Below are 27,928 nucleotides of genomic sequence, written 5' to 3'. Positions count from 1 at the left end.
TATTACATTATTACATTAGAGGGGGTGATATTACATTATAGAGGAGGTGATATTACATTATAGAGGGGGTGATATTACATTATAGAGGAGGTGATATTACATTATAGAGGAGGTGATATTACATTATAGAGGAGGTGATATTACATTATAGAGGGGGTGATATTACATTATAGAGGAGGTGATATTACATTATAGAGGAGGTGATATTAAATTATAGAGGAGGTGATATTACATTATAGAGGGGGTGATATTACATTATAGAGGAGGCGATATTACATTATAGAGGAGGTGATATTACATTATAGAGGAGGTGATATTACATTATAGAGGAGGTGATATTATAGAGGAGGTGATATTACATTATAGAGGAGGTGATGTTACATTATAGAGGAGGTGATGTTACATTATAGAGGGGGTGATATTACATTATAGAGGAGGTGATATTACATTATAGAGGAGGTGATATTACATTATAGAGGAGGTGATATTACATTATAGAGGAGGTGATATTACATTATAGAGGAGGTGATATTACATTATAGGGGGGGTGATATTACATTATAGAGGAGGTGATATTACATTTATAGAGGGGGTGATATTACATTATAGAGGAGGTGATATTACATTATAGAGGAGGTGATATTATATGTATAGAGGAGGTGATATTACATTATAGAGGAGGTGATATTATATTATAGAGGAGGTGATATTACATTATAGAGGAGGTGATATTACATTATAGAGGGGGTGATATTACATTATAGAGGAGGTGATATTACATTATAGAGGAGGTGATATTACATTATAGAGGAGGTGATATTACATTATAGAGGAGATGATATTACATTATAGAGGAGGTGATATTACATTATAGAGGAGGTGATATTACATTATAGAGGAGGTGATATTACATTATAGAGGAGGCGATATTACATTATAGAGGAGGTGATATTACATTATAGAGGAGGTGATATTACATTATAGAGGAGGTGATATTACATTATAGAGGAGGAGATATTACATTATAGAGGGGGTGATATTACATTATAGAGGAGGCGATATTACATTATAGAGGAGGTGATATTACATTATAGAGGGGGTGATATTACATTATAGAGGAGGCGATATTACATTATAGAGGAGGTGATATTACATTATAGAGGGGGTGATATTACATTATAGAGGAGATGATATTACATTATAGAGGAGGTGATATTACATTATAGAGGAGGTGATATTACATTATAGAGGAGGCGATATTACATTATAGAGGAGGCGATATTACATTATAGAGGAGGCGATATTACATTATAGAGGAGGTGATATTACATTATAGAGGAGGTGATATTACATTATAGAGGAGGTGATATTACATTATAGAGGAGGTGATATTACATTATAGAGGAGGTGATATTACATTATAGAGGGGGTGATATTACATTATAGAGGAGGTGATATTACATTATGGAGTAGGTGATATTACATTATGGAGTAGGTGATATTACATTATAGAGGAGGTGATATTACATTATAGAGGAGGTGATATTACATTATAGAGGAGTTGATATTACGTTATAGGGGGGGGGTGATATTACATTATAGAGGAGGTGATATTACATTATAGAGGGGGTGATATTACATTATAGAGGAGGTGATATTACATTATAGAGGGGGTGATATTACATTATAGAGGAGGTGATATTACATTATAGAGGGGGTGATATTACATTATTACATTAGAGGGGGTGATATTACATTATAGAGGAGGTGATATTACATTATAGAGGGGGTGATATTACATTATAGAGGAGGTGATATTACATTATAGAGGAGGTGATATTACATTATAGAGGAGGTGATATTACATTATAGAGGGGGTGATATTACATTATAGAGGAGGTGATATTACATTATAGAGGAGGTGATATTAAATTATAGAGGAGGTGATATTACATTATAGAGGGGGTGATATTACATTATAGAGGAGGCGATATTACATTATAGAGGAGGTGATATTACATTATAGAGGAGGTGATATTACATTATAGAGGAGGTGATATTATAGAGGAGGTGATATTACATTATAGAGGAGGTGATGTTACATTATAGAGGAGGTGATGTTACATTATAGAGGGGGTGATATTACATTATAGAGGAGTTGATATTACATTATAGAGGAGGTATTATTACATTATAGAGGAGGTGATATTACATTATAGAGGGGGTGATATTACAATATAGAGGAGGAGATATTACATTATAGAGGAGGTGATATTACATTATAGAGGAGGTTATATTACATTATAGAGGAGGCGATATTACATTATAGAGGGGGTGATATTACATTATAGAGGAGGTGATATTACATTATAGAAGAGGTGATATTACATTATACAGGAGGTGATATTACATTATAGAGGAGGTGATATTACATTATAGAGGAGATGATATTACATTATAGAGGGTGATATTACATTATAGAGGAGGTGATATTACATTATAGAGGAGGTGATATTACATTATAGAGGAGGTGATATTACATTATAGAGGAGGTGATATTACATTATAGAGGAGGTGATATTATAGAGGAGGTGATATTACATTATAGAGGAGGTGATATTACATTATAGAGGAGGTGATATTACATTATAGAGGAGGTGATGTTACATTATAGAGGGGGTGATATTACATTATAGAGGAGGTGATATTACATTATAGAGGAGGTGATATTACATTATAGAGGAGGTGATATTACATTATAGAGGAGGTGATATTACATTATAGAGGAGGCGATATTACATTATAGAGGAGGTGATATTACATTATAGAGGAGGTGATATTACATTATAGAGGAGGCGATATTACATTATAGAGGAGGTGATATTACATTATAGAGGAGGTGATATTACATTATAGAGGAGGTGATATTACATTATAGAGGAGGAGATATTACATTATAGAGGGGGTGATATTACATTATAGAGGAGGCGATATTACATTATAGAGGAGGTGATATTACATTATAGAGGGGGTGATATTACATTATAGAGGAGGTGATATTACATTATAGAGGAGGTGATATTACATTATAGAGGAGGTGATATTACATTATAGAGGAGGTGATATTACATTATAGAGGAGTTGATATTACGTTATAGGGGGGGGGTGATATTACATTATAGAGGAGGTGATATTACATTATAGAGGGGGTGATATTACATTATAGAGGAGGTGATATTACATTATAGAGGGGGTGATATTACATTATAGAGGAGGTGATATTACATTATAGAGGGGGTGATATTACATTATTACATTAGAGGGGGTGATATTACATTATAGAGGAGGTGATATTACATTATAGAGGGTGTGATATTACATTATAGAGGAGGTGATATTACATTATAGAGGAGGTGATATTACATTATAGAGGAGGTGATATTAAATTATAGAGGAGGTGATATTACATTATAGAGGGGGTGATATTACATTATAGAGGAGGCGATATTACATTATAGAGGAGGTGATATTACATTATAGAGGAGGTGATATTACATTATAGAGGAGGTGATATTATAGAGGAGGTGATATTACATTATAGAGGAGGTGATGTTACATTATAGAGGAGGTGATGTTACATTATAGAGGGGGTGATATTACATTATAGAGGAGTTGATATTACATTATAGAGGAGGTATTATTACATTATAGAGGAGGTGATATTACATTATAGAGGGGGTGATATTACAATATAGAGGAGGAGATATTACATTATAGAGGAGGTGATATTACATTATAGAGGAGGTTATATTACATTATAGAGGAGGCGATATTACATTATAGAGGGGGTGATATTACATTATAGAGGAGGTGATATTACATTATAGAGGAGGTGATATTACATTATAGAGGAGGTGATATTACATTATAGAGGAGGTGATATTACATTATAGAGGAGGTGATATTACATTATAGAGGAGGTGATATTATAGAGGAGGTGATATTACATTATAGAGGAGGTGATATTACATTATAGAGGAGGTGATATTACATTATAGAGGAGGTGATGTTACATTATAGAGGGGGTGATATTACATTATAGAGGAGGTGATATTACATTATAGAGGAGGTGATATTACATTATAGAGGAGGTGATATTACATTATAGAGGGGGTGATATTACATTATAGAGGAGGAGATATTACATTATAGAGGGGTGATATTACATTATAGAGGAGGTGATATTAAATTATAGAGGAGGCGATATTACATTATAGAGGGGGTGATATTACATTATAGAGGAGGTGATATTACATTATAGAGGAGGTGATATTACATTATAGAGGAGGCGATATTAAATTATAGAGGAGGCGATATTACATTATAGAGGAGGCGATATTACATTATAGAGGAGGGGATATTACATTATAGAGGAGGTGATATTACATTATAGAGGAGGCGATATTAAATTATAGAGGAGGCGATATTACATTATAGAGGAGGCGATATTACATTATAGAGGAGGGGATATTACATTATAGAGGAGGTGATGTTACATTATAGAGGAGGTGATATTACATTATAGAGGAGGTGATATTACATTATAGAGGAGGTGATATTACATTATAGAGGGGGTGATATTACATTATAGAGGAGGTGATATTACATTATAGAGGAGGTGATATTACATTATAGAGGAGGTGATATTACATTATAGAGGGGGTGATATTACATTATAGTGGAGGTGATATTACATTATAGAGGGGGTGATATTACATTATAGAGGAGGTGATATTACATTATAGAGGATGTGATATTACATTATAGAGGGGGTGATATTACATTATAGAGGAGGTGATATTACATTATAGAGGGGGTGATATTACATTACAGAGGGGGTGATATTACATTACAGAGGGGTAATATTACATTATAGAGGGGGTGATATTACATTATAGGGGAGGTGATATTACATTATAGAGGAGGCGATATTACATTATAGAGGAGGTGATATTACATTATAGAGGAGGTGATATTACATTATAGAGGAGGTGATATTAAATTATAGAGGAGGAGATATTACATTATAGAGGGGGTGATATTACATTATAGAGGAGGCGATATTACATTATAGAGGAGGTGATATTACATTATAGAGGGGGTGATATTACATTATAGAGGAGGTGATATTACATTATAGAGGAGGTGATATTACATTATAGAGGAGGTGATATTACATTATAGAGGAGGTGATATTACATTATAGAGGAGTTGATATTACGTTATAGGGGGGGGGTGATATTACATTATAGAGGAGGTGATATTACATTATAGAGGGGGTGATATTACATTATAGAGGAGGTGATATTACATTATAGAGGGGGTGATATTACATTATAGAGGAGGTGATATTACATTATAGAGGGGGTGATATTACATTATTACATTAGAGGGGGTGATATTACATTATAGAGGAGGTGATATTACATTATAGAGGGGGTGATATTACATTATAGAGGAGGTGATATTACATTATAGAGGAGGTGATATTACATTATAGAGGAGGTGATATTACATTATAGAGGGGGTGATATTACATTATAGAGGAGGTGATATTACATTATAGAGGAGGTGATATTAAATTATAGAGGAGGTGATATTACATTATAGAGGGGGTGATATTACATTATAGAGGAGGCGATATTACATTATAGAGGAGGTGATATTACATTATAGAGGAGGTGATATTACATTATAGAGGAGGTGATATTATAGAGGAGGTGATATTACATTATAGAGGAGGTGATGTTACATTATAGAGGAGGTGATATTACATTATAGAGGAGATGATATTACATTATAGAGGGTGATATTACATTATAGAGGAGGTGATATTACATTATAGAGGAGGTGATATTACATTATAGAGGAGGTGATATTACATTATAGAGGAGGTGATATTACATTATAGAGGAGGTGATATTATAGAGGAGGTGATATTACATTATAGAGGAGGTGATATTACATTATAGAGGAGGTGATATTACATTATAGAGGAGGTGATGTTACATTATAGAGGGGGTGATATTACATTATAGAGGAGGTGATATTACATTATAGAGGAGGTGATATTACATTATAGAGGAGGTGATATTACATTATAGAGGGGGTGATATTACATTATAGAGGAGGAGATATTACATTATAGAGGGGTGATATTACATTATAGAGGAGGTGATATTACATTATAGAGGAGGTGATATTACATTATAGAGGGGGTGATATTACATTATAGAGGAGGTAATATTACATTATAGAGGAGGTGATATTACATTATAGAGGAGGTGACATTACATTATAGAGGGGGCGATATTACATTATAGAGGAGGCGATATTACATTATAGAGGAGGTGATATTACATTATAGAGGAGGTGATATTACATTATAGAGGAGGTGATATTACATTATAGAGGAGGTGATATTACATTATAGAGGAGTTGATATTACGTTATAGGGGGGGGGTGATATTACATTATAGAGGAGGTGATATTACATTATAGAGGGGGTGATATTACATTATAGAGGAGGTGATATTACATTATAGAGGGGGTGATATTACATTATAGAGGAGGTGATATTACATTATAGAGGGGGTGATATTACATTATTACATTAGAGGGGGTGATATTACATTATAGAGGAGGTGATATTACATTATAGAGGGGGTGATATTACATTATAGAGGAGGTGATATTACATTATAGAGGAGGTGATATTACATTATAGAGGAGGTGATATTACATTATAGAGGGGGTGATATTACATTATAGAGGAGGTGATATTACATTATAGAGGAGGTGATATTAAATTATAGAGGAGGTGATATTACATTATAGAGGGGGTGATATTACATTATAGAGGAGGCGATATTACATTATAGAGGAGGTGATATTACATTATAGAGGAGGTGATATTACATTATAGAGGAGGTGATATTATAGAGGAGGTGATATTACATTATAGAGGAGGTGATGTTACATTATAGAGGAGGTGATATTACATTATAGAGGAGATGATATTACATTATAGAGGGTGATATTACATTATAGAGGAGGTGATATTACATTATAGAGGAGGTGATATTACATTATAGAGGAGGTGATATTACATTATAGAGGAGGTGATATTACATTATAGAGGAGGTGATATTATAGAGGAGGTGATATTACATTATAGAGGAGGTGATATTACATTATAGAGGAGGTGATATTACATTATAGAGGAGGTGATGTTACATTATAGAGGGGGTGATATTACATTATAGAGGAGGTGATATTACATTATAGAGGAGGTGATATTACATTATAGAGGAGGTGATATTACATTATAGAGGGGGTGATATTACATTATAGAGGAGGAGATATTACATTATAGAGGGGTGATATTACATTATAGAGGAGGTGATATTACATTATAGAGGAGGTGATATTACATTATAGAGGGGGTGATATTACATTATAGAGGAGGTAATATTACATTATAGAGGAGGTGATATTACATTATAGAGGAGGTGACATTACATTATAGAGGGGGCGATATTACATTATAGAGGAGGCGATATTACATTATAGAGGAGGTGATATTACATTATAGAGGAGGTGATATTACATTATAGAGGAGGTGATATTACATTATAGAGGGGGTGATATTACATTATAGAGGAGGTGATATTACATTATAGAGGAGGTGATATTACATTATAGAGGAGGTGATATTACATTATAGAGGGGGTGATATTACATTATAGAGGGGGTGATATTACATTATAGAGGAGGTGATATTACATTATAGAGGAGGTGATATTACATTATAGAGGAGGCGATATTACATTATAGAGGAGGCGATATTACATTATAGAGGAGGCGATATTACATTATAGAGGAGGGGATATTACATTATAGAGGAGGGGATATTACATTATAGAGGAGGTGATGTTACATTATAGAGGAGGTGATATTACATTATAGAGGAGGTGATATTACATTATAGAGGAGGTGATATTACATTATAGAGGGGGTGATATTACATTATAGAGGAGGTGATATTACATTATAGAGGAGGTGATATTACATTATAGAGGAGGTGATATTACATTATAGAGGAGGTGATATTACATTATAGAGGAGATGATATTACATTATAGAGGAGGTGATATTACATTATAGTGGAGGTGATATTACATTATAGAGGGGGTGATATTACATTATAGAGGAGGTGATATTACATTATAGAGGATGTGATATTACATTATAGAGGGGGTGATATTACATTATAGAGGAGGTGATATTACATTATAGAGGGGGTGATATTACATTACAGAGGGGGTGATATTACATTACAGAGGGGTAATATTACATTATAGAGGGGGTGATATTACATTATAGGGGAGGTGATATTACATTATAGAGGAGGTGATATTACATTATAGAGGAGGTGATATTACATTATAGAGGGGGTGATATTACATTATAGAGGAGGTGATATTACATTATAGAGGAGGTGATATTACATTATAGAGGAGGTGATATTACATTATAGAGGAGGTGATATTACATTATAGAGGGGGTGATATTACATTATAGAGGAGGTGATATTACATTATAGAGGAGGTGATATTACATTATAGAGGAGGTGATATTACATTATAGAGGAGGTGATATTACATTATAGAGGAGGTGATATTACATTATAGAGGAGGTGATATTACATTATAGAGGGGGTGATATTACATTATAGAGGAGGGGATATTACATTGTAGAGGAGGTGATATTACATTATAGAGGAGATGATATTACATTATAGAGGAGGTAATATTACATTATAGAGGAGGTGATATTACATTATAGAGGGGGTGATATTACATTATAGAGGGGGCGATATTACATTATAGAGGAGGCGATATTACATTATAGAGGAGGCGATATTACATTATAGAGGAGGCGATATTACATTTTAGAGGAGGCGATATTACATTATAGAGGAGGTGATATTACATTATAGAGGAGGTGATATTACATTATAGAGGAGGTGATATTACATTATAGATGAGGTGATATTACATTTATAGAGGAGATATTACATTATAGAGGAGGTGATATTACATTATAGAGGGGGTGATATTACATTATAGAGGGGGTGATATTACATTATAGAGGAGGTGATATTACATTATAGAGGAGGTGATATTACATTATAGAGGAGGTGATGTTACATTATAGAGGAAGGGATATTATATTATAGAGGAGGTGATGTTACATTACAGAGGAGGTGATATTACATTATAGAGGGGGTGATATTACATTATAGAGGAGGTGATATTACATTATAGAGGAGGTGATATTACATTATAGAGGGGGTGATATTACATTATAGAGGAGGTGATATTACATTATAGAGGAGGAGACATTACATTATAGAGGAGGAGACATTACATTATAGAGGAGGTGATATTACATTATAGAGGAGGAGATATTACATTATAGAGGAGGTGATATTACATTATAGAGGAGGAGATATTACATTATAGAGGAGGTGATATTACATTATAGAGGGGGTGATATTACATTATAGAGGAGGTGATATTACATTATAGAGGAGGTGATATTACATTATAGAGGAGGTGATATTACATTATAGAGGAGGTGATATTACATTATAGAGGAGGTGATATTACATTATAGAGGAGGTGATATTACATTATAGGGGGGGTGATATTACATTATAGAGGAGGTGATATTACATTATAGAGGGGGTGATATTACATTATAGAGGAGGTGATATTACATTATAGAGGAGGTGATATTACATTATAGAGGAGGTGATATTACATTATAGAGGGGGTGATATTACATTATAGAGGAGATGATATTACATTATAGAGGAGGTAATATTACATTATAGAGGAGGTGATATTACATTATAGAGGGGGTGATATTACATTATAGAGGGGGTGATATTACATTATAGAGGAGGCGATATTACATTATAGAGGAGGCGATATTACATTATAGAGGAGGCGATATTACATTTTAGAGGAGGCGATATTACATTATAGAGGAGGTGATATTACATTATAGAGGAGGTGATATTACATTATAGAGGAGGTGATATTACATTATAGAGGAGGTGATATTACATTTATAGAGGAGATATTACATTATAGAGGAGGTGATATTACATTATAGAGGGGGTGATATTACATTATAGAGGGGGTGATATTACATTATAGAGGAGGTGATATTACATTATAGAGGAGGTGATATTACATTATAGAGGAGGTGATGTTACATTATAGAGGAAGGGATATTATATTATAGAGGAGGTGATGTTACATTACAGAGGAGGTGATATTACATTATAGAGGGGGTGATATTACATTATAGAGGAGGTGATATTACATTATAGAGGAGGTGATATTACATTATAGAGGGGGTGATATTACATTATAGAGGAGGTGATATTACATTATAGAGGAGGAGACATTACATTATAGAGGAGGAGACATTACATTATAGAGGAGGTGATATTACATTATAGAGGAGGAGATATTACATTATAGAGGAGGTGATATTACATTATAGAGGAGGAGATATTACATTATAGAGGAGGTGATATTACATTATAGAGGGGGTGATATTACATTATAGAGGAGGTGATATTACATTATAGAGGAGGTGATATTACATTATAGAGGAGGTGATATTACATTATAGAGGAGGTGATATTACATTATAGAGGAGGTGATATTACATTATAGAGGAGGTGATATTACATTATAGGGGGGGTGATATTACATTATAGAGGAGGTGATATTACATTATAGAGGGGGTGATATTACATTATAGAGGAGGTGATATTACATTATAGAGGAGGTGATATTACATTATAGAGGGGGTGATATTACATTATAGAGGAGGTGATATTACATGTATAGAGGAGGTGATATTACATTATAGAGGAGATGATATTACATTATAGAGGAGGTGATATTACATGTATAGAGGAGGTGATATTACATTATAGAGGGGGTGATATTACATTATAGAGGAGGTGATATTACATTATAGAGGAGGTGATATTATATTATAGAGGAGGTGATATTACATTATAGAGGGGGTGATATTACATTATAGAGGAGGTGATATTACATTATAGAGGGGGTGATATTACATTATAGAGGAGGTGATATTACATTATAGAGGAGGTGATATTACATTATAGAGGAGGTGATATTACATTATAGAGGGGATGATATTACATTATAGAGGGGGTGATATTACATTATAGAGGAGGTGATATTAAATTATAGAGGAGGTGATATTACATTATAGAGGAGGTGATATTACATTATAGAGGAGGTGATATTACATTATAGAGGAGGTGATATTACATTATAGAGGAGGTGATATTACATTATAGAGGAGGTGATATTACATTATAGAGGGGGTGATATTACATTATAGAGGAGGTGATATTACATTATAGAGGAGGTGATATTACATTATAGAGGAGGTGATATTACATTATAGAGGAGGTGATATTACATTATAGAGGAGGAGATATTACATTATAGAGGAGGTGATATTACATTATAGAGGAGGTGATATTACATTATAGAGGAGGTGATATTACATTATAGAGGAGGTGATATTACATTATAGAGGAGGTGATATTACATTATAGAGGAGGTGATATTACATTATAGAGGAGGTGACATTACATTATAGAGGAGGTGATATTACATTATAGAGGAGGTGATATTACATTATAGAGGAGGATATATTACATTATAGAGGAGGTGATATTACATTATAGAGGAGGTGATATTACATTATAGAGGGGGTGATATTACATTATAGAGGAGGTGATATTACATTATAGAGGAGGTGATATTACATTATAGAGGGGGTGATATTACATTATAGAGGAGGTGATATTACATTATAGAGGAGGTGATATTACATTATAGAGGAGGTGATATTACATTATAGAGGAGGTGATATTACATTATAGAGGGGGTGATATTACATTATAGAGGAGGTGATATTACATTATAGAGGAGGTGATATTACATTATAGAGGAGGTGATATTACATTACAGAGGAGGTGACATTACATTATAGAGGGGGTGATATTACATTATAGAGGAGGTGATATTACATTATAGAGGAGGTGATATTACATTATAGAGGGGGTGATATTACATTATAGAGGAGGTGATATTACATTATAGAGGAGGTGATATTATATTATAGAGGAGGTGATATTACATTATAGAGGAGGTGATATTACATTATAGAGGAGGTGATATTACATTATAGAGGGGGTGATATTACATTATAGAGGAGGTGATATTACATTATAGAGGGGGTGATATTACATTATAGAGGAGGTGATATTACATTATAGAGGAGGTGATATTACATTATAGAGGAGATATTACATTATAGAGGGGGTGATATTACATTATAGAGGAGGTGACATTACATTATAGAGGAGGTGATATTACATTATAGAGGAGGTGATATTACATGTATAGAGGAGGTGATATTACATTATAGAGGAGGTGATATTACATTATAGAGGGGGTGATATTACATTATAGAGGGGGTGATATTACATTATAGAGGAGGTGATATTACATTATAGAGGAGGTAATATTACATTATAGAGGAGGTGATATTACATTATAGAGGGGGTGATATTACATTATAGAGGAGGTGATATTACATTATAGAGGAGGTGATATTACATTATAGAGGGGGTGATATTACATTATAGAGGGGGTGATATTACATTATAGAGGAGGTGATATTACATTATAGAGGAGGTGATATTACATTATAGAGGAGGTGATATTACATTATAGAGGAGGTGATATTACATTATAGAGGGGGTGATATTACATTATAGAGGAGGTGATATTACATTTAAATCACCTGTTTTTATCTCTCTTTTTATACACCCTAAAATCCTATTTGCTTTAGCAGCGGCTGCTTGACATTGAGCGCTGCTGCTTTGCTTATTTGTTACCAGTTATAAGCAGGGGTTTACCACAGATAGCTGTCAATATGAAAATAAATCATAGTCCATTCAATTGCATGAAAAGATATTATATTTTTATTATTGGCTACATAGCAGAAGAGTAGGTAGTTGGAACATGAACAGCGCATGCTTATGAAACAATTGGGGGAGGCCAGAGACTTTGAAATGACAAGACTCCGCTACTAATCCAACACCTGCGCGTGGTAAACAATTTCTTTATATATCTTCAGGGTTACATTCATTCAAAGCTTGTGCGTAATGGGTGAAGAGCTGGGTTGATGCTCAGAAAGTGCAGAGGAATGGCAATCGAGTGCGGCATCTCAAAGAGAACCACTTGCCGGCTGAGAGGAAGATAAAAGGGTTAAGATTAGAAGAGGACCAGAGAAAGTAAAACATGACTGCAGGATTTCACTGTGCTTAGGGTTTGTTTCTAGTCTCTAACTATGTGAATACATAAGTCTGCATCAGAGCTGTGTACACAAAACGATAGCAATGGTAGTTTCTATGCTTGCATTGACTGCTGGAAGAAATTTCCATTGGACTATATAGACCCTATAAGATGATAAATGTCAGAGTCCCCTTATTTACAGAATGAAATCTGCGTTTCCCCAAAAAAATAAAAAGTCATATAAATATAAAGGTAGAGAAGTTCCATAGTGATGCTGATATAAAACACTGCAAGTAGCTCTCACAGTAAGGCCATGATCCCACGTGGCGTGATCGCTGAGTATTTGTCGTGCAGACTTCACACCGCAAATCCACAGCAATTTACAGTACAATAAATGTGGACGGGGTTTTCAAATCCGTATCGAAAAATGAGAAACTGCAGATTTTCTCATCCGTTGAAGGCTCATTACTGTGCGAAAAAGCAAATTGTCACCATTTCATCTGTACTTACTGTGTATATTCATGGCAACACACCATCGTCCATAGGATTTGCGTTGTCCCGATGCCCAGTTGGCATAATCCAGTCGGCTTCGATCAATATTCCGGTATGGAAAACACTAAAAATAAATTATGTTTAAAACAAAAGTACAGAGTTAAAAGAATAAAAAAAATAAAAAGATAAAATGTTGATTTTGTCATGTGGCACACAGTGTTGGCTTCTCCTTCAGTCATTCAATACTATTTCGAAAAAATTAAAACTTAGTGACTTTAATTTCTTAAAAAGTCTTTTCATTACCTCCATATATCAGTGTCAAAGGGAGGCTGAATTGTCGGGGGCAGTAAGGGCCATGGACTTCTTATAGGGTTTTTCAGTTTCCAAAAATACTACCAGCCTGGTAAATAGGGCTACAATATACTTACTGTCAAAATTCCTCCGTACACTGGTGACCAGGCCGAAGCGATGATGCCTCCATATTGATGTCAGATCACAATACTTCATTGTTTAATGGCTGCTCCGGAGCTCTACATCCCACGGGCGACACACCACTGTGGTAAATGTCGGTGGGGCCTAAATGCATTGGATGGTGCAGCCACGTGACATCACATCACTATGGACATGACGTCATTGTTGCCTAGTCGTAACAGAGCATGAGGGTCCTGAGAGATTTTTGGGAATTTATGCCGGTTGGCAGAGATTTTTTGGAACTTATGCCGGTTGGCAGAGATTTTTTGGAATTTATGCCGGTTGGCAGAGATTTTGTGTTCCCAGAAAGCGAACTACACATCTTTATAGGGGGCTGGGGCTCAGTTTTTGTGTTACAGCGCTCGGAATAATTAGATACCTTCACAATTCTATAGAGTTAAGTGATAAAATATTGGCTGGCGATTGCATGTATCTAGAATTTTATACAGATTGAAAGCAGGGAACTCTGCCCTAAAGATAGTTCATATATCTATCATACAGGGGCATATATCCGGTAGAGATGGTATGGGTCCCATGAGAATGAAGTCCGACACCGTCTGCCCTATTCCTCTTTTATATGGGCTGTGAAAATATACACAGACCTTCTGTTCTCCAATTGTAATGGGAAAGGGTAACAAGTGTTGGGCGCCCAAGTCTCAGAATGGTGGAGTGTGATTATCAAGCCCTGGTAGGGTGTCCCGTATCATATCTTTCCATGGGGCCCCATAGAAATGAAAAAACATTCATTGGAAGAGGACACAAGAACACATAGAAAACGTGGCTGTACATACTGTATTTCTCTTCCAAACACCAATCCAAACATAGCTGATGTTCCTACAGGTTTTCCTCAGGAATCTTCTTAAGAAATTATTTGTTCCATAGCTATGAATGGAGCTCAAATTTCCTCTCCGACAACGGCAGATACGCTAAAAAAGAAAAACACAGCATTTTAAAAAAAAATATTAAATCACAATATCGGTATAGTTATATAATAGTAATAGCGCATGTGTGTATAGTATATAAGAGATATTAGTTACAAACCCTTAACCCTTTATTGACCACCGATATGCCTTTTTGTGAAGTCATTAAGGGTACTTATGCCGTGAACAGGCAGCGCTGTGACATAAGCCTGACACAAGTGTCCCGTGCCGGCTAGAGCAAGTGTCAGGCTGTCTATAGACAGCCAGGCTCCTGCTGTAACGGGTGGGATCAAAGTTAGCTTCGATCCCACCCATTGCTTTTCCTGTTATAGCCCCACATGCTATAGTCACCTGGCTACACCTAATCTTAGCACTTGTGACTATTATGGCCAAATTAACAAATTGCCAGGTTAGAGAAAATGAACACAATGAAAAGTTGGTTTCATAGGTGAATATATTGTATCCTTACACAATTTTACACAATTTTCAGGGCTTTGTAATTAGACATATAAACATACCCGGGCTCTTTGGAAGGTCCTAGAGGCGAAAAAGACATGGTAGCTGCATGTTCCTTTATCAGGACAGACAGCATCTTCTGCTTTCTCAGTAACATCCGGCTCAATATTGTCACTTTCCTGACTCAGAGACAAGCCATTTTCATCACACTCGTCCTCTTTCTCATCGTTGGCTTCATCAAATGTCTCAAAGTTATCACCTTCATCATTGGTCACTTTAATTAACTGATCAAAGTTTTCCTCAGCATAATCTCCTGTGAACAAAAAAATATTATAATTGAAGAACACAACTTCTACTGTAGGGTTATCGACTCCTTAAAGGAGCTAGTTAATTTTTGGATGTTGGACTAAGGAACTTCTTTATCATAAAAGAGCAATTCCAGACAATTGAAATTAAATAATCTTTTGACTAATGACCCTGGAGACAGAATACAAAAGTGTTAGTTTATGCTGATGACACAAACTTTGATGGATACTTAAAACTCATCTTAATTGTAAAAAATTACAAAAAAGACTTTGATGAGCTGGCAGCATTGGCAAGAAGGTGGCAGATAAAATGTAATGGCTATGAATGTAAAGTAATGTACAAGTAGTGGTAATGGCATGGCTGTGTATTGGAATACAACTTGCCATAACAGAACAAGAGTAGGACCTGGTTATTTTGGTTACAAGTCTGTTAAGCAGCGGCACTCAATGTCAATCAGCAGCTGCAAAAGCAAATTGGATTTTATGGAGTTTAAGAGGAGAGAAAAAAAAGTGATTCAAATATAATATTGCCCCTCTATAAATTCCCTGTAAGCTCTTGGTTTGAATATGAGGCGCAGTTTTGGGCTCCACACCTTAAAAAGTATATAAAGCTGGAGAGGAGTCAAAGGTGAGTGAATAACTACAGTAAATAAATGGTATGGGAGGTCTTGACTTTATTTAGCTTGGAAAAATGACATCTTGAAGATAATCCTAATATATGTGTAACATTATTGAACATGGATATGTGGAGAAGTATCTATGTATAAACAGTGGCCAAAAAATAGTCAATCTGAGAGATCTAAGTTGTCTTGACTTAATCAAATACATTTTCCACCCCAGCAGTGACCATTATCCTACTAGCCAAGACAACTGATCTGAATGAGCATCAACATCAAGAATAATTTATCTATTATGAACTCACCAGATTCTTGGGCAAAGGTGGTGCCCACCAAAAGCAGCAGTAGAAGGCTCAACATGTCTTCTAGGTGTCTTCTCACACTTCTGAAGGTCTTGTTCAGCTGTGTTCTTATGTTTAAGGTCTTCTCTTTTATAGCTGTATTTTAGGAACCTGATCATTAGCCCGGGAAGCTGATAAGAAATGGTGCAAAATCAGATAATACCAGCCTAAAGGATTACCTAAGTTTAACGGTCCAAACTTTAACGTGAACTCATGTTTGTTAGTATTTGCCTAATTTAGGTTGCTATAAGACAAACGTGTTAAATTCATTTAAAATAACACCATAAATCGATCCATATAATGTATTTAAAAGGGGTAGCCCCATCCACAGGACATGCCATTAATATCTGAAATAGGTGGGTGCACCACCTCCGGGACACACATGTATCGGGGGAATTACTTCAGGTGAAGAATAGAGAGGTGACCAGTGGCGTAACTAGAGTCCTGTGGGGCCAGGGCAAATTTTGGACCCCCCCCCCAGTATACCCAAACACATTGTGTCACCACTTCTATGTACTATTTAGGGATTCATTCATACATGCTCTCCCCTTATTAAATATATGTGCAATTTATAAGTTCATGCATTAATTCATTTATGTAAAATCTTTCTAGCCCTTTTACTCCTGTGGTCCAATGTCACTCACTTTGCCAAGAACCTGCTTCTACCCCACCTGAACAAGCGATCCAGACAAAGCAACCTTATTGGCTGCCCAGATCAGCAGGTTCACAGACAGGCTGTGCAGGTGGCAATCCAATTAGAGCACCCCCACAACAATAGTATATATATATATGTGTGTGTATACACATATATATATGTATATATATATATATATATATATATATATATAGATATGTATACACACACACACACACAATATAGAATACACAATTACATCCAGTGACTCACAGGTGACGTTTCCTCTAATTGGAGTCCCTCTTTCCTTTTTTTTTCTCCATTCAGACCACCAACATGATTTCTCCCAAAGACTGCAGATTTTGCTGCCCAGACCTCTTTGGCCCCTTGATTCTGCAGCCCATCTGTTATGGTCTGCTTCGTACAATATTTAGAGATAACCTACCAGGCAGCACATTTCACCTATAACCAGACCTGAACCGACAATCTTCCTTAGCAGCAGGTTCCCGGTGGGACGCTCTAGCAGGTCCCCTGGCCTGCCGCTGTTTAACTCTATAATTAAAGAGGTTATCCAGCATGTAAAACATTTTTGAAAACAGCTACGAATGTAATAAAACAAAAAGAAAAACAATACTCTATTCCTTTTCACAATGATCCAGCACTGGCGCTCCAGCGGTCCTCCTGGTGTCAGTTTACAAGCGGCCTCAGTGGTCACTGAGACCACGTCATTTGCAGCTGTTTTTAAAAGTTTATTACAAGTTGGATAACCCCTAAGTTTTTTAATGCATTGTAGGGGTTCCTGGGCCACCCTCCACAGCTCACAAAGGGGTTGCCAGTCAGTGACAGAATGTTCTTCTATGCGGAGCGGAGCTTGATGCTCGCACGGCCTCCCTTTCCCTCTCTTGCCCATACTGCCTTTCAGTGTCCTCCTCCTCCTGCTCAAGGCAGGTGGTGAGTCTAAGTCTCACATACATTACATACATTAAGCAAAGGCAAGAGACTATTGTACAATCTGGGACTCATTGTTCACCCCGAGATGCACTGCAGAACCTCTAGATCTTAATGAAGAGGGGGTATCCTGTGAGAAGACCAGAAGCTTGCGAGTGAGCAATTTATGTCCTCACACTCATATGTACACTTATCGCTATAGACACATTCCAGTTCCCAGGCAGAAGGGGGCACTGTAACGTATTTACCACGCTGTGCTCCGGGACCGGAGTCCCTCTACTGCATACCCAGCCCTGGTACATCTTCATCCACATCATACTCCTGGAACGTATTGTGACAACTCGGGGACAAGTTAGGGTTACCTTCTCCATGGTATGAAGGTTGGCACACTAAGAAAGTTCTCACGTCAACACAGTGGATTAGGTTTTAAACTGGCCACAACCGACTTTATTATCCTCAAACACAGCAAAGCAGTTTACAACACAATGCAAAAGTAGACCCTAGACCGTGCAGCCTCTAACTACACACATACAGTGTCCCTTACTGTGAGACCCCGGGCCTACTGCCCAATGCCCCAAAACAAGAACCAGTTTCTCTCACAGGCCTTGCGGAGCCTGACTTCCCCAGACTGGGAGCACTATGGGAAGAGCTTATTTACTGAGCTCTCCCAGCTGACACCTAATTAGGCTAATCAAGCAGCCCAAAGCATGGACTGTCTGGCTGGAGGGAAAGCCCACTACTCCATCAAACCAGGACCGTGTATTGGACTCAACCTGAATCTCAGAGAAATGCCTCTTTTGTTTCCTGACAATTTTCCGTTGTTAGAATATTAAAGATGTTTTCCCATGAGGAACATTTATGACATATCCCCAGGATATGTCATAAATGTCAGATAGATGCGGGTCCCACCTCTGGGACCGGCACCTATCTCTAGAATGGGGCTCCCTAAGCCCCGTTCTAGTTTTTGTGCTCACGCTGCCTCCCGCCAATTACTGATTACATGGTTGGGAGTTACGGAAAGAGCGGGACTCGCTGAGCTACTCTGTTTCTGTAACTACTATTTAGTTCTATGGGAGTTATGGGAAGAGCCCCGACCATGTAATCAGGAAGTGGCCGGAAGGCAGCATGAGTACAAAAAGCTAGAACGGGGTTTAGGCGACCCTGTTCTAGAGATTGGTGCGGGTCCCAGAGGTGGGATCTGTATCTATATATTTATGATGTATGCTGTGGATATGACATAAACGTTCGTCATGGGAAAACCCCTTTAATGGCAACAGATTTTTTTATGTTGATTGTTGTTTGCTCATGGGCTGCGCCACATCTTTTTCTTTTGTGACTTTTAGCACTTTTTTTGGAATGCGTGGTCAGAGCGGAGTCTGGTTTGATGTCTGTGTTGCTCTACTTAGACAACTTTTTGTGTGGGGGTTGCGAGTGTTAACCAGCTGGAAACGGTTCGCCTTGTTTTTAAGAGCTTCAGGGCACAGAGGGCCCTGCTACCGGTATAAAGTTCCCATAGACAGTGGTGGATTTGGTGGAGTGGCGCCTGCCGGATGCCAGACTTCAGGTTTTGCAGCAGTTGGTAAATCAAGCGTGGCAAGTGCGGAAGATCAGGCTTCGTCAGGTACAACCGTTGATGGATAAGCTGAACTTCGCGTGTTGCATCATTCCCATGGGTCAAACATTTTGTAGGCGTCTAGCCACCACTATGGCTGAAGTGCTTTCCCCTCATCATCTTATATGGTTGTCATCTGGCTGATGCAAATTTGACCACATGGGAGAAGGTTTTAGCACAGTACAATGGGAGGTCAGTTTGGTTAGAATGGGTGGTCTCAAGTGAATGGATTTTTGTACCGATGCAACAGGTTCCCTTTGGATTTTGAGGTTATTTTGATGGTCAGCGGTGGCCGGAGGTGAAGCCAAGGGGGTGGGAAGAAGAAGGTTTTTTAAAAAACCTGGACTTTTCTGAGCTCTCTCTTATTGTGGTGGCGTGGGAGGTATTGCAATAGTTTATGCAATCGGAGAGTCTGTTTCCATTGCGACAATCTAACAGTTGTGCAGGCAATCAATAAACAGACAGCCCCCCCCCCCCCCCGAAGTTGTGTTTACTGAGGTACCTGATGTTGTGTTGTCTGTGAATAGTTATTTTATTGCCATACTCGTACCCGGTTTTACTAATAAAATTGCTGATTCGTTGTCTCGTTTCTAGTTGCCCAGATTCTGCAATTTGGCACTGGGAGCGGAGCAGTGGGAATACAGTGCCCAGGTCATCTATGGAGTTTGAGGTTAGGACAGTGATTCAAAAATCCCCTGCAGGACCTCGGATTTCCGTCATAGCGTGGAGGTAGTGGCAAGAAACACAGGGGGTTGGTACCGGTACAGACAGGAAGTGTAGCAGGAGGAACCGCAGGGACGGGTGCGGTGACGACTGTGGTTGGAGCGAGCAACCGATGGACTATGGCGTTCACCGACAGGAGGAGCTGGTATTGTCGTGACTGGAGATCCTCCATCTCGGCCAGCATGGCTTTTGTCGTCAAAGTCTCAGGTTGACCAGCGGGGTCCATGGCCTGAGCGTACTGTCACGGAGCGGGTTAGTGGACCCACTAGGCTGTACCGCCGTAGCGGGGAGGCAGCTGGCCAAACCACAGGAAATCCCAGAAATACAATGTCCCGCACAAGGGTACCTGGATAGTCCAGACGGTGACCGAAGCTCTGGCGCAGATGGAGATGGTTGCAGCAGACAGCGCCAAACGTGGCGGATGACACAGGAGCCGCAAGTTGCGCCAGACGTGGCGGATTCCTCCGGACGTGGCAGATGACACAGGACGTGGCGGATTCCTCCGGACGTGGCAGATGACACAGGACGTGGCAGATTTCTCTGAACGTGGCAGATGACACAGGACGTGGCAGATTCCTCTGGACATGGCAGATGACACAGGACGTGGCAAACTTGATACTAAGGCAAAGCACGGGAAAGAGGAACGGGGAACAAGGCACGGGTAACAACAGGAACGGGAAACACTAAGGGACCATTTGCAAGACAGACTGGGAAAACTAACAACGCTCAGGCAAGGATTAGAAGGCCAGGGGCCTCCTTATAGACCAGGAAATCGTGGCAGTTGATGATGATGACTTCCTCCTATTTGCGTGCGCTGGCCCTTTAAGGCCGGGTACGATCATGCACGCGAACCCTACGGGACACAGCCGAACGGAGCGGAAGTGAGCGCTGGCGTCTCCTAGGAAGGAGATGGGGACCTGCGCTCACAGATCCATGGCTGCGGGCATCGGGAGGTGAGTAAACCCGACGGCCCGCGGCCATGGACGCTACACTTACTCCCGGGCTCCTGTTCAGCTCTGGGTGCCACTGCATATAGTGTCCTAATGACGACAGTTTCAGGATGCTGTATGAACCGCTGCACAATACGTCTAGACGCTGGACGCCATCAACACCCAGTGCAGTAGCTCCTGAACCTGATGAGGAGTCTGGGACCGCACCCGTTTGGGGAGAGCAAGAGCCCCAAACAGCACCCCCTAAATCCAACCCTGTTTAGACCCTCTTCCCATGTGGGTCCAGTCGTGATCACACCCCCTACAACCGTGACTGAAGGTGACTGCATATTCAAGTCTATCAAGTTATAGAAAAAGCGTCAGCCTTGTGGAACAGGAATAAGGGGACCCATGTTCTCCTGATCAGTGGAGATCTCAGACTTGAGCCGTGTAATTAATGGGGCACTCTTGACGGTACTGTTAGTGTGGACAGTGTTGTACTTGGCAGCCAGTGTACCAGAGTATCTTCCGGTGGTCCCAGGCTCTGATACAATTACAAGGTCTAGCAAAAAACAACCCTACTTTGAGCTGACTTTGGGGGAAATTACATGTCACTCGAGTCCATAGCTTATAGGTTGATTCACTAACTGTTATTGATAAAGTCTCCAGTTTGTACAATGAAAACAACAAACTTTATGTTACAATTAGAAGTGTCGGTGCGAATGTTCTTCATAGATGGAGGTGGACTTTAGAATTATTTCCTCTAGTGGGCCAAAGAAACTTAATTCCGACACAAGGTGCGGGCCCTGGTTATAATTTTTTTCGTCATCAGCCCTTACAGGGGCAGACAGCACATTCAACTAAATCATATCCATGGTCAAGCTATGAAGTGACGCCAACATGAAGGTGCATGTTACAAAGCAAACCATGTATTGCCCGATCTGTACTATTTATTGGACTGCAGTGTCCAGTACTTATCTGTACAATATGTATGCTATATATTCACTATTTCTCTTGCTGATGTATACAATATCTATTGTGGTGGCCAGGCGGCTGGGTCAGGGCATCTCCAAAGCGTCCGGTCTTGTGGGGTGTTCTGGCTATGCAGTGGTTAGTACCTAACAAAGGTGGTCCAAGGAAGGACAACCGGTTAACTGGCAATAGTGCCATGGGCGCGCAAGGCTCATTGATGCACGTGGGGAGCGGAGGCTAGCCCGTCTTGTCTGATACCACAGAAAGGCTAATGAAGCACAAATTGCTGAAAAAGTTACTGATGGCTGTGATACAAAAGTTGTCAGAACACGCAGAACATTTTTAGCTTGCTGCTCTTGCCGCAGACCGATCAGAGTGCCCATGCTGATGCTTGCCCACCGTCAAAAGTGACTACGATGGGTACATGAGCATCAGAATTGGAATAATGAGCAATGGAAGAAGGTGGCCTGGACTGATGAATCACGTTTTCTTTTACATCATGTAAATGGTCGGGTGGGTGAACGTTGTAGCTGGGGGGAGAGATTGGAACCAGGATGCACTATGGGAAGAAGACAAGCCGGCGGAGGCACCGTGACGATCTGGGCAATTTTCTGCTGGAAACCTTGGGTCCCGGCATTCATGTGGAAGTTCCTTTGACACGTACCACCACCTACCTGAACATTACTACCAACCAAGTACCCCTTCATGGCAAGGGTATTCCCTAATGGCAGTGCCCTCTTTCAGCAGGATAATGCGCCCAGTAACACTGTTGGTGACCTCTCCAAAATGTGCCTAGAAGAAAAGTACAGAACTTGAAAAAGTTTCTTTACCTGATATCAAATTATTTTTTCTTAGTTCTACTATTTTGGTTCCCCACTGGTGGTGCTCAGTGGTGAAGGAACTTATGTAATCCTTTCTGTATTTCAGTTTTTATCAGATTGATGAAAATGACCACAGGACCAACAGAGATAAGAAGACTAAGACAACGGACTAAAACCTTGTGTAAGAACCGCAGAGCACGTTGCTAAAACTGATGTCAGGAGATATGAAAATATAATTCTACAGAAAAAGGACCCTATTGTTAGCATAGTTCATAAATAATATCTGTACTTTTACTTGTATGGATATGGTTATTGTAAAACGGGTCTCCTGAAGCAGGTTGATAGTCGGTTTTAATTTTTTGGAAGATTTGCCTCTAATTTTGCCTCATTTTAAGTATAATTAAGCAGATAAGTGGGTATATGTCTATTGACATCCCCGGCTAACCTCCCAACATCATAATGTTATAGAAAAAGTCCAAAAATGGATAGAGCCATAAAAAGAAATCAAATATTAAAATACGGCAATTTAAAAGTAGCATTGCCTAGTTAATCGGAACCATATTAGAGCAAAGGATGTGTAGAGTCCTAGTTCTTCAGGTGTTATCCAACAGTATGAGTTTTGGTGTCAGTTTGCCTGCGTGTTGTTGTACTTACTTACCGGCAGGACAATGCCTCTAGGGCACACCAACAAATGTTCCCTAACCTATCCCCTTTCATCCTGGACTATAATGTTGTTGTTGTTGTTGTATCCCCATGCCATCATCTGTGCAGAGTATCTACACCATGTGCCTGCTTCTCCAAGTATCTACCAGGTCATCTTCCCAGGTACTCTACCCTAGAGACTGGTGCTGACTGTAGTTTTGGCCAGCTGCTGCTCCGCTACATCATTAGAGACATGTTTAGAATATTACTAGCAGGGTGGTATTGAAATATTCATATATTTATTTATTTCAGGTACTTATATAGCACCAACATATTTTACTGTCCCCATTGGGGCTCACAATCTAAATTCCATATTGGTATGTTTTCGGGGTGTGGGAGGAAACTGGAGTACCCTGAGGAAACCCACGGAGAACATACAAACTCCATGCAGATGTTGTCCTTGGTTGGATTTGACCACTGCAAGCAACAGTGCTAACCACTGAGCCACCGTGCTGCCATATATTAGATTGAGTTAGGCATAGACTTGACTGTGGAGGTTGTAGCGTTTCCCCTACAGACTTGAATTATCAGGTGGTGCTGGACCGTAATTTGTCAATTTATTAGCGCTGCAGCCTTCATTGGCAGATATTGTGTGACGGTCTAAGGATGATGGGAGTTAATGGGAGTTAATGAGGAGGGGGTTGAGGAAATCCGGGTACCACTGGTTTTTAATCTCTCCCACAAAAGACTGCACATGTGCACTATTGTGAAATTATGTGTGCACGATTTTCTGCATAACTTCTACTGTTAATTTTGTCATATTTGTTTTCTTTTAGCCCCTTTACGACCATAAGTGTATTATGAATGGTGGACCCTGTGTTATCTATATATAGGTGTTACCTGCCAGTGTAATCCTGCCTGTGATGATAATGAGATGACTGCTGAGAAGTGATCTCTACAGAACAGGAAGAGTCAGTCTATTATGAATGGTGGATCCTGTGTTCTCTATATATAGGTGTTACCTGTCAGTGTAATCCTGCCTGTGATGATAATGAGAGGATGCTGAGACGTGATCTCTACAGAACAGGAAGGGTCAGTCTATTATGAATGGTGAATCCTGTATTATCTATAGAGGCATAACTAGGAAAGACTGGGCCCCATAGCAAACCCTTGACCGGGCCCCCCCCCCCGGGTGCCACAAGCAGCACCCCTTATAAATAGTGAGTGCCCCCTGTAGAATGTGCAATACAGCCTCCCTGTAGACAGTGCTATATAGCCCTGCCTATAGACAGTGGCACACCCCATTTATAGATAGCGCCCCCACCTCCCCTTGTAGATAGTGCCATACAGCCACGCTGTAGATATTGCCATAAAGCCCCCACTGTATATAGCGCTATACAGCTTCCACTATATATAGTGCCACACAGTTCGCCTCCCTTGTATATAGTGCGTCACAGCCCCCCCTTAGTAGAAAGTGCAGCACAGCCCCCCCCCTTAGTAGAAAGTGCAGCACAGCCCCCCCCTTAGTAGAAAGTGCAGTACAGTCCCCCCTTAGTAGATAGTGCCACGCACAGACCCCTGTAGATTGCGCCACACTCAGCCCCCTGTAGATAGAGCCACAGCCCTCCCCCTTGTAAATAATGCCATACAGTTCCCCTTTCTGTATAGTGCCACACAGCTCCCCCTTGTGTATAGTGCCACACAGCTCTCCCCCTTGTGTATAGTGCCACACAGCCCCCTTTGTGTATAGTGCCACACAGCTACCCCTTGTGTATAGTGCCACACAGCTCCCCCTTTGTGTATAGTGCCACACAGCTCCCCCTTGTGTATAGTGCCACACAGCTTCCCCTTGTGTATAGTGCCACACAGCCCCCCCCCCCTTGTGTATAGTGCCACAAGGCAATGGCGCATCCGAGAAAGTTGTATCAGCCAGGGAGATGTCATTCAAACATGGAAAGGTGGGTTTGGAGTCAGGACTATGTGACTCTTCAGGATATCTGCACCGCCCCATGACCCTCTAATGAGTAATTAGCATATAGTGTGCACCGTTTTAAAATTGGATTTTAAGAATTTTGCTGCATCTGAAAAAAACATACAGGGGAATGTTTGGAAATATTGTCAGATCATGTATCACTGCATGGTGGCGGTCCAAGGGGTTAAAACTACCTGACAGATTCCCATTAAATATACAATGAATTGAGAAAAATGCCATCTGCCCTGCAATTTTGTTATTATAAATATATCCTATATAGTTACAGCTCCAGAACCAAGCTCTGACATATATACAGCACCAGAACCAAGCTCTGACATATATACAGTACCACAACCAAGCTCAGTACATAAATACGGCACTAGAACCAAGCTCAGTATATATATATATATATATATATATATATATATATATATATATATATATCCCCAGAACCAAGCTCAGTACATATAGACAGCACCAGAACAAAACCCATACATATATACAGCACCAGAACCAACCTCCGTACATAAATACATCCCCAGAACCAAGCTCAGTACATAAATACAGCACTAGAACCAAGCTCAGTACATATATATATATATATATATATATATCCCCAGAACAAAGCTCAGTACATATAGACAGCACCACAACCAAACCCATACATATATACAGCACCAGAACCAACCTCAGTACATAAATACATCCCCAGAACCAAGCTCAGTACATAAATACAGCACTAGAACCAAGCTCTGACATATATACAGCTCCAGAACAAAGCTCAGTACATATATACAGCACTAGAACCAACCTCAGTACATAAATACACCACCAGAACGAAGCTCTGACATATATACAGCACTAGAACCAAGTCCTTGCTTTTCTAGCACCCACCACACCTATACCCCATCCTCTAAGCAATTTAAATTGTTAAATTGACTAATAGGTGCACAGTAGGTCCGGTCAGCGGTAGGTATTAAAATCTTGACAGCCCCCCCGACATGTTTCGCTACAGAGTAGCGTCCTCAGGGGTACACGGGGTAATGGCGGCGCGGCAGAAGAAAATCTTAATATGGACATGTCACATGACGTATCAAGGGGTGTGTCAGAAAAACGACCAATGACATTGAAGAAAACAGGCCGGCCGTTCAGACGGAACGACCAACGAATAGGAAATCAGATAAGGTACACCAATAGGGAATAGGATATGGGGCATGCGCATCCGCAGTGAAGAGGGACTTAGTGCACATATTGCATCCTAGACCGTAGGTGTTCAAGAATATACCGGCGCATGCTCTGATAAACAATTTCCGACTTAGTGCCTGCATCAGGGCTTGTCACAGTCAATGTCTGCACGGTTAGTAAATTAAAAAGCGAAACTTATTGTCGACGGTCTCGCAGAGACAGCGCTGGCGCATTAATGAGGTATACGGACTTAGAACAGGAAAGGAGCCGGTACCTATATATTAGTATGGTAGGTATTTAGAATAGTAGAGTTCACATACAGACAATGGCACTAGTCAAGAACCCTGACACTATTAAAGATACCCCAGGAGGGAGTATACAGTCCACTTAAAGAT

At 39.0% G+C, this 27,928-nt stretch overlaps 1 protein-coding gene across 1 annotated transcript in view; it reads right to left on the bottom strand.

Moving 5' to 3' along the window:
* Positions 1-13,190: 13,190 nt before the first annotated feature.
* LOC142664024 (proteoglycan 3-like) overlaps positions 13,191-27,928 on the bottom strand; it is a 40,673-nt gene continuing 25,935 nt past the window's right edge. Inside the window, exons 2-6 of the mRNA XM_075842907.1 lie at positions 17,060-17,226; positions 15,895-16,145; positions 15,248-15,382; positions 14,004-14,109; positions 13,191-13,446 (exon numbers count right to left, since the gene is read on the bottom strand). Of these exons, the coding sequence (XP_075699022.1) occupies positions 13,388-13,446; positions 14,004-14,109; positions 15,248-15,382; positions 15,895-16,145; positions 17,060-17,114 (606 nt within the window). The 5' untranslated portion in view covers positions 17,115-17,226 and the 3' untranslated portion in view covers positions 13,191-13,387. The remainder of the gene's footprint in view (positions 13,447-14,003; positions 14,110-15,247; positions 15,383-15,894; positions 16,146-17,059; positions 17,227-27,928) is intronic.

The sequence above is a fragment of the Rhinoderma darwinii genome, chromosome 11 (assembly GCF_050947455.1).
Source record: "Rhinoderma darwinii isolate aRhiDar2 chromosome 11, aRhiDar2.hap1, whole genome shotgun sequence".
NCBI classification, from domain to species: Eukaryota; Metazoa; Chordata; class Amphibia; order Anura; family Rhinodermatidae; genus Rhinoderma; species Rhinoderma darwinii.
The sequence above is the reverse complement of the archived record's forward strand: the minus strand, read 5'-3'. Positions and strand labels throughout refer to the sequence as shown.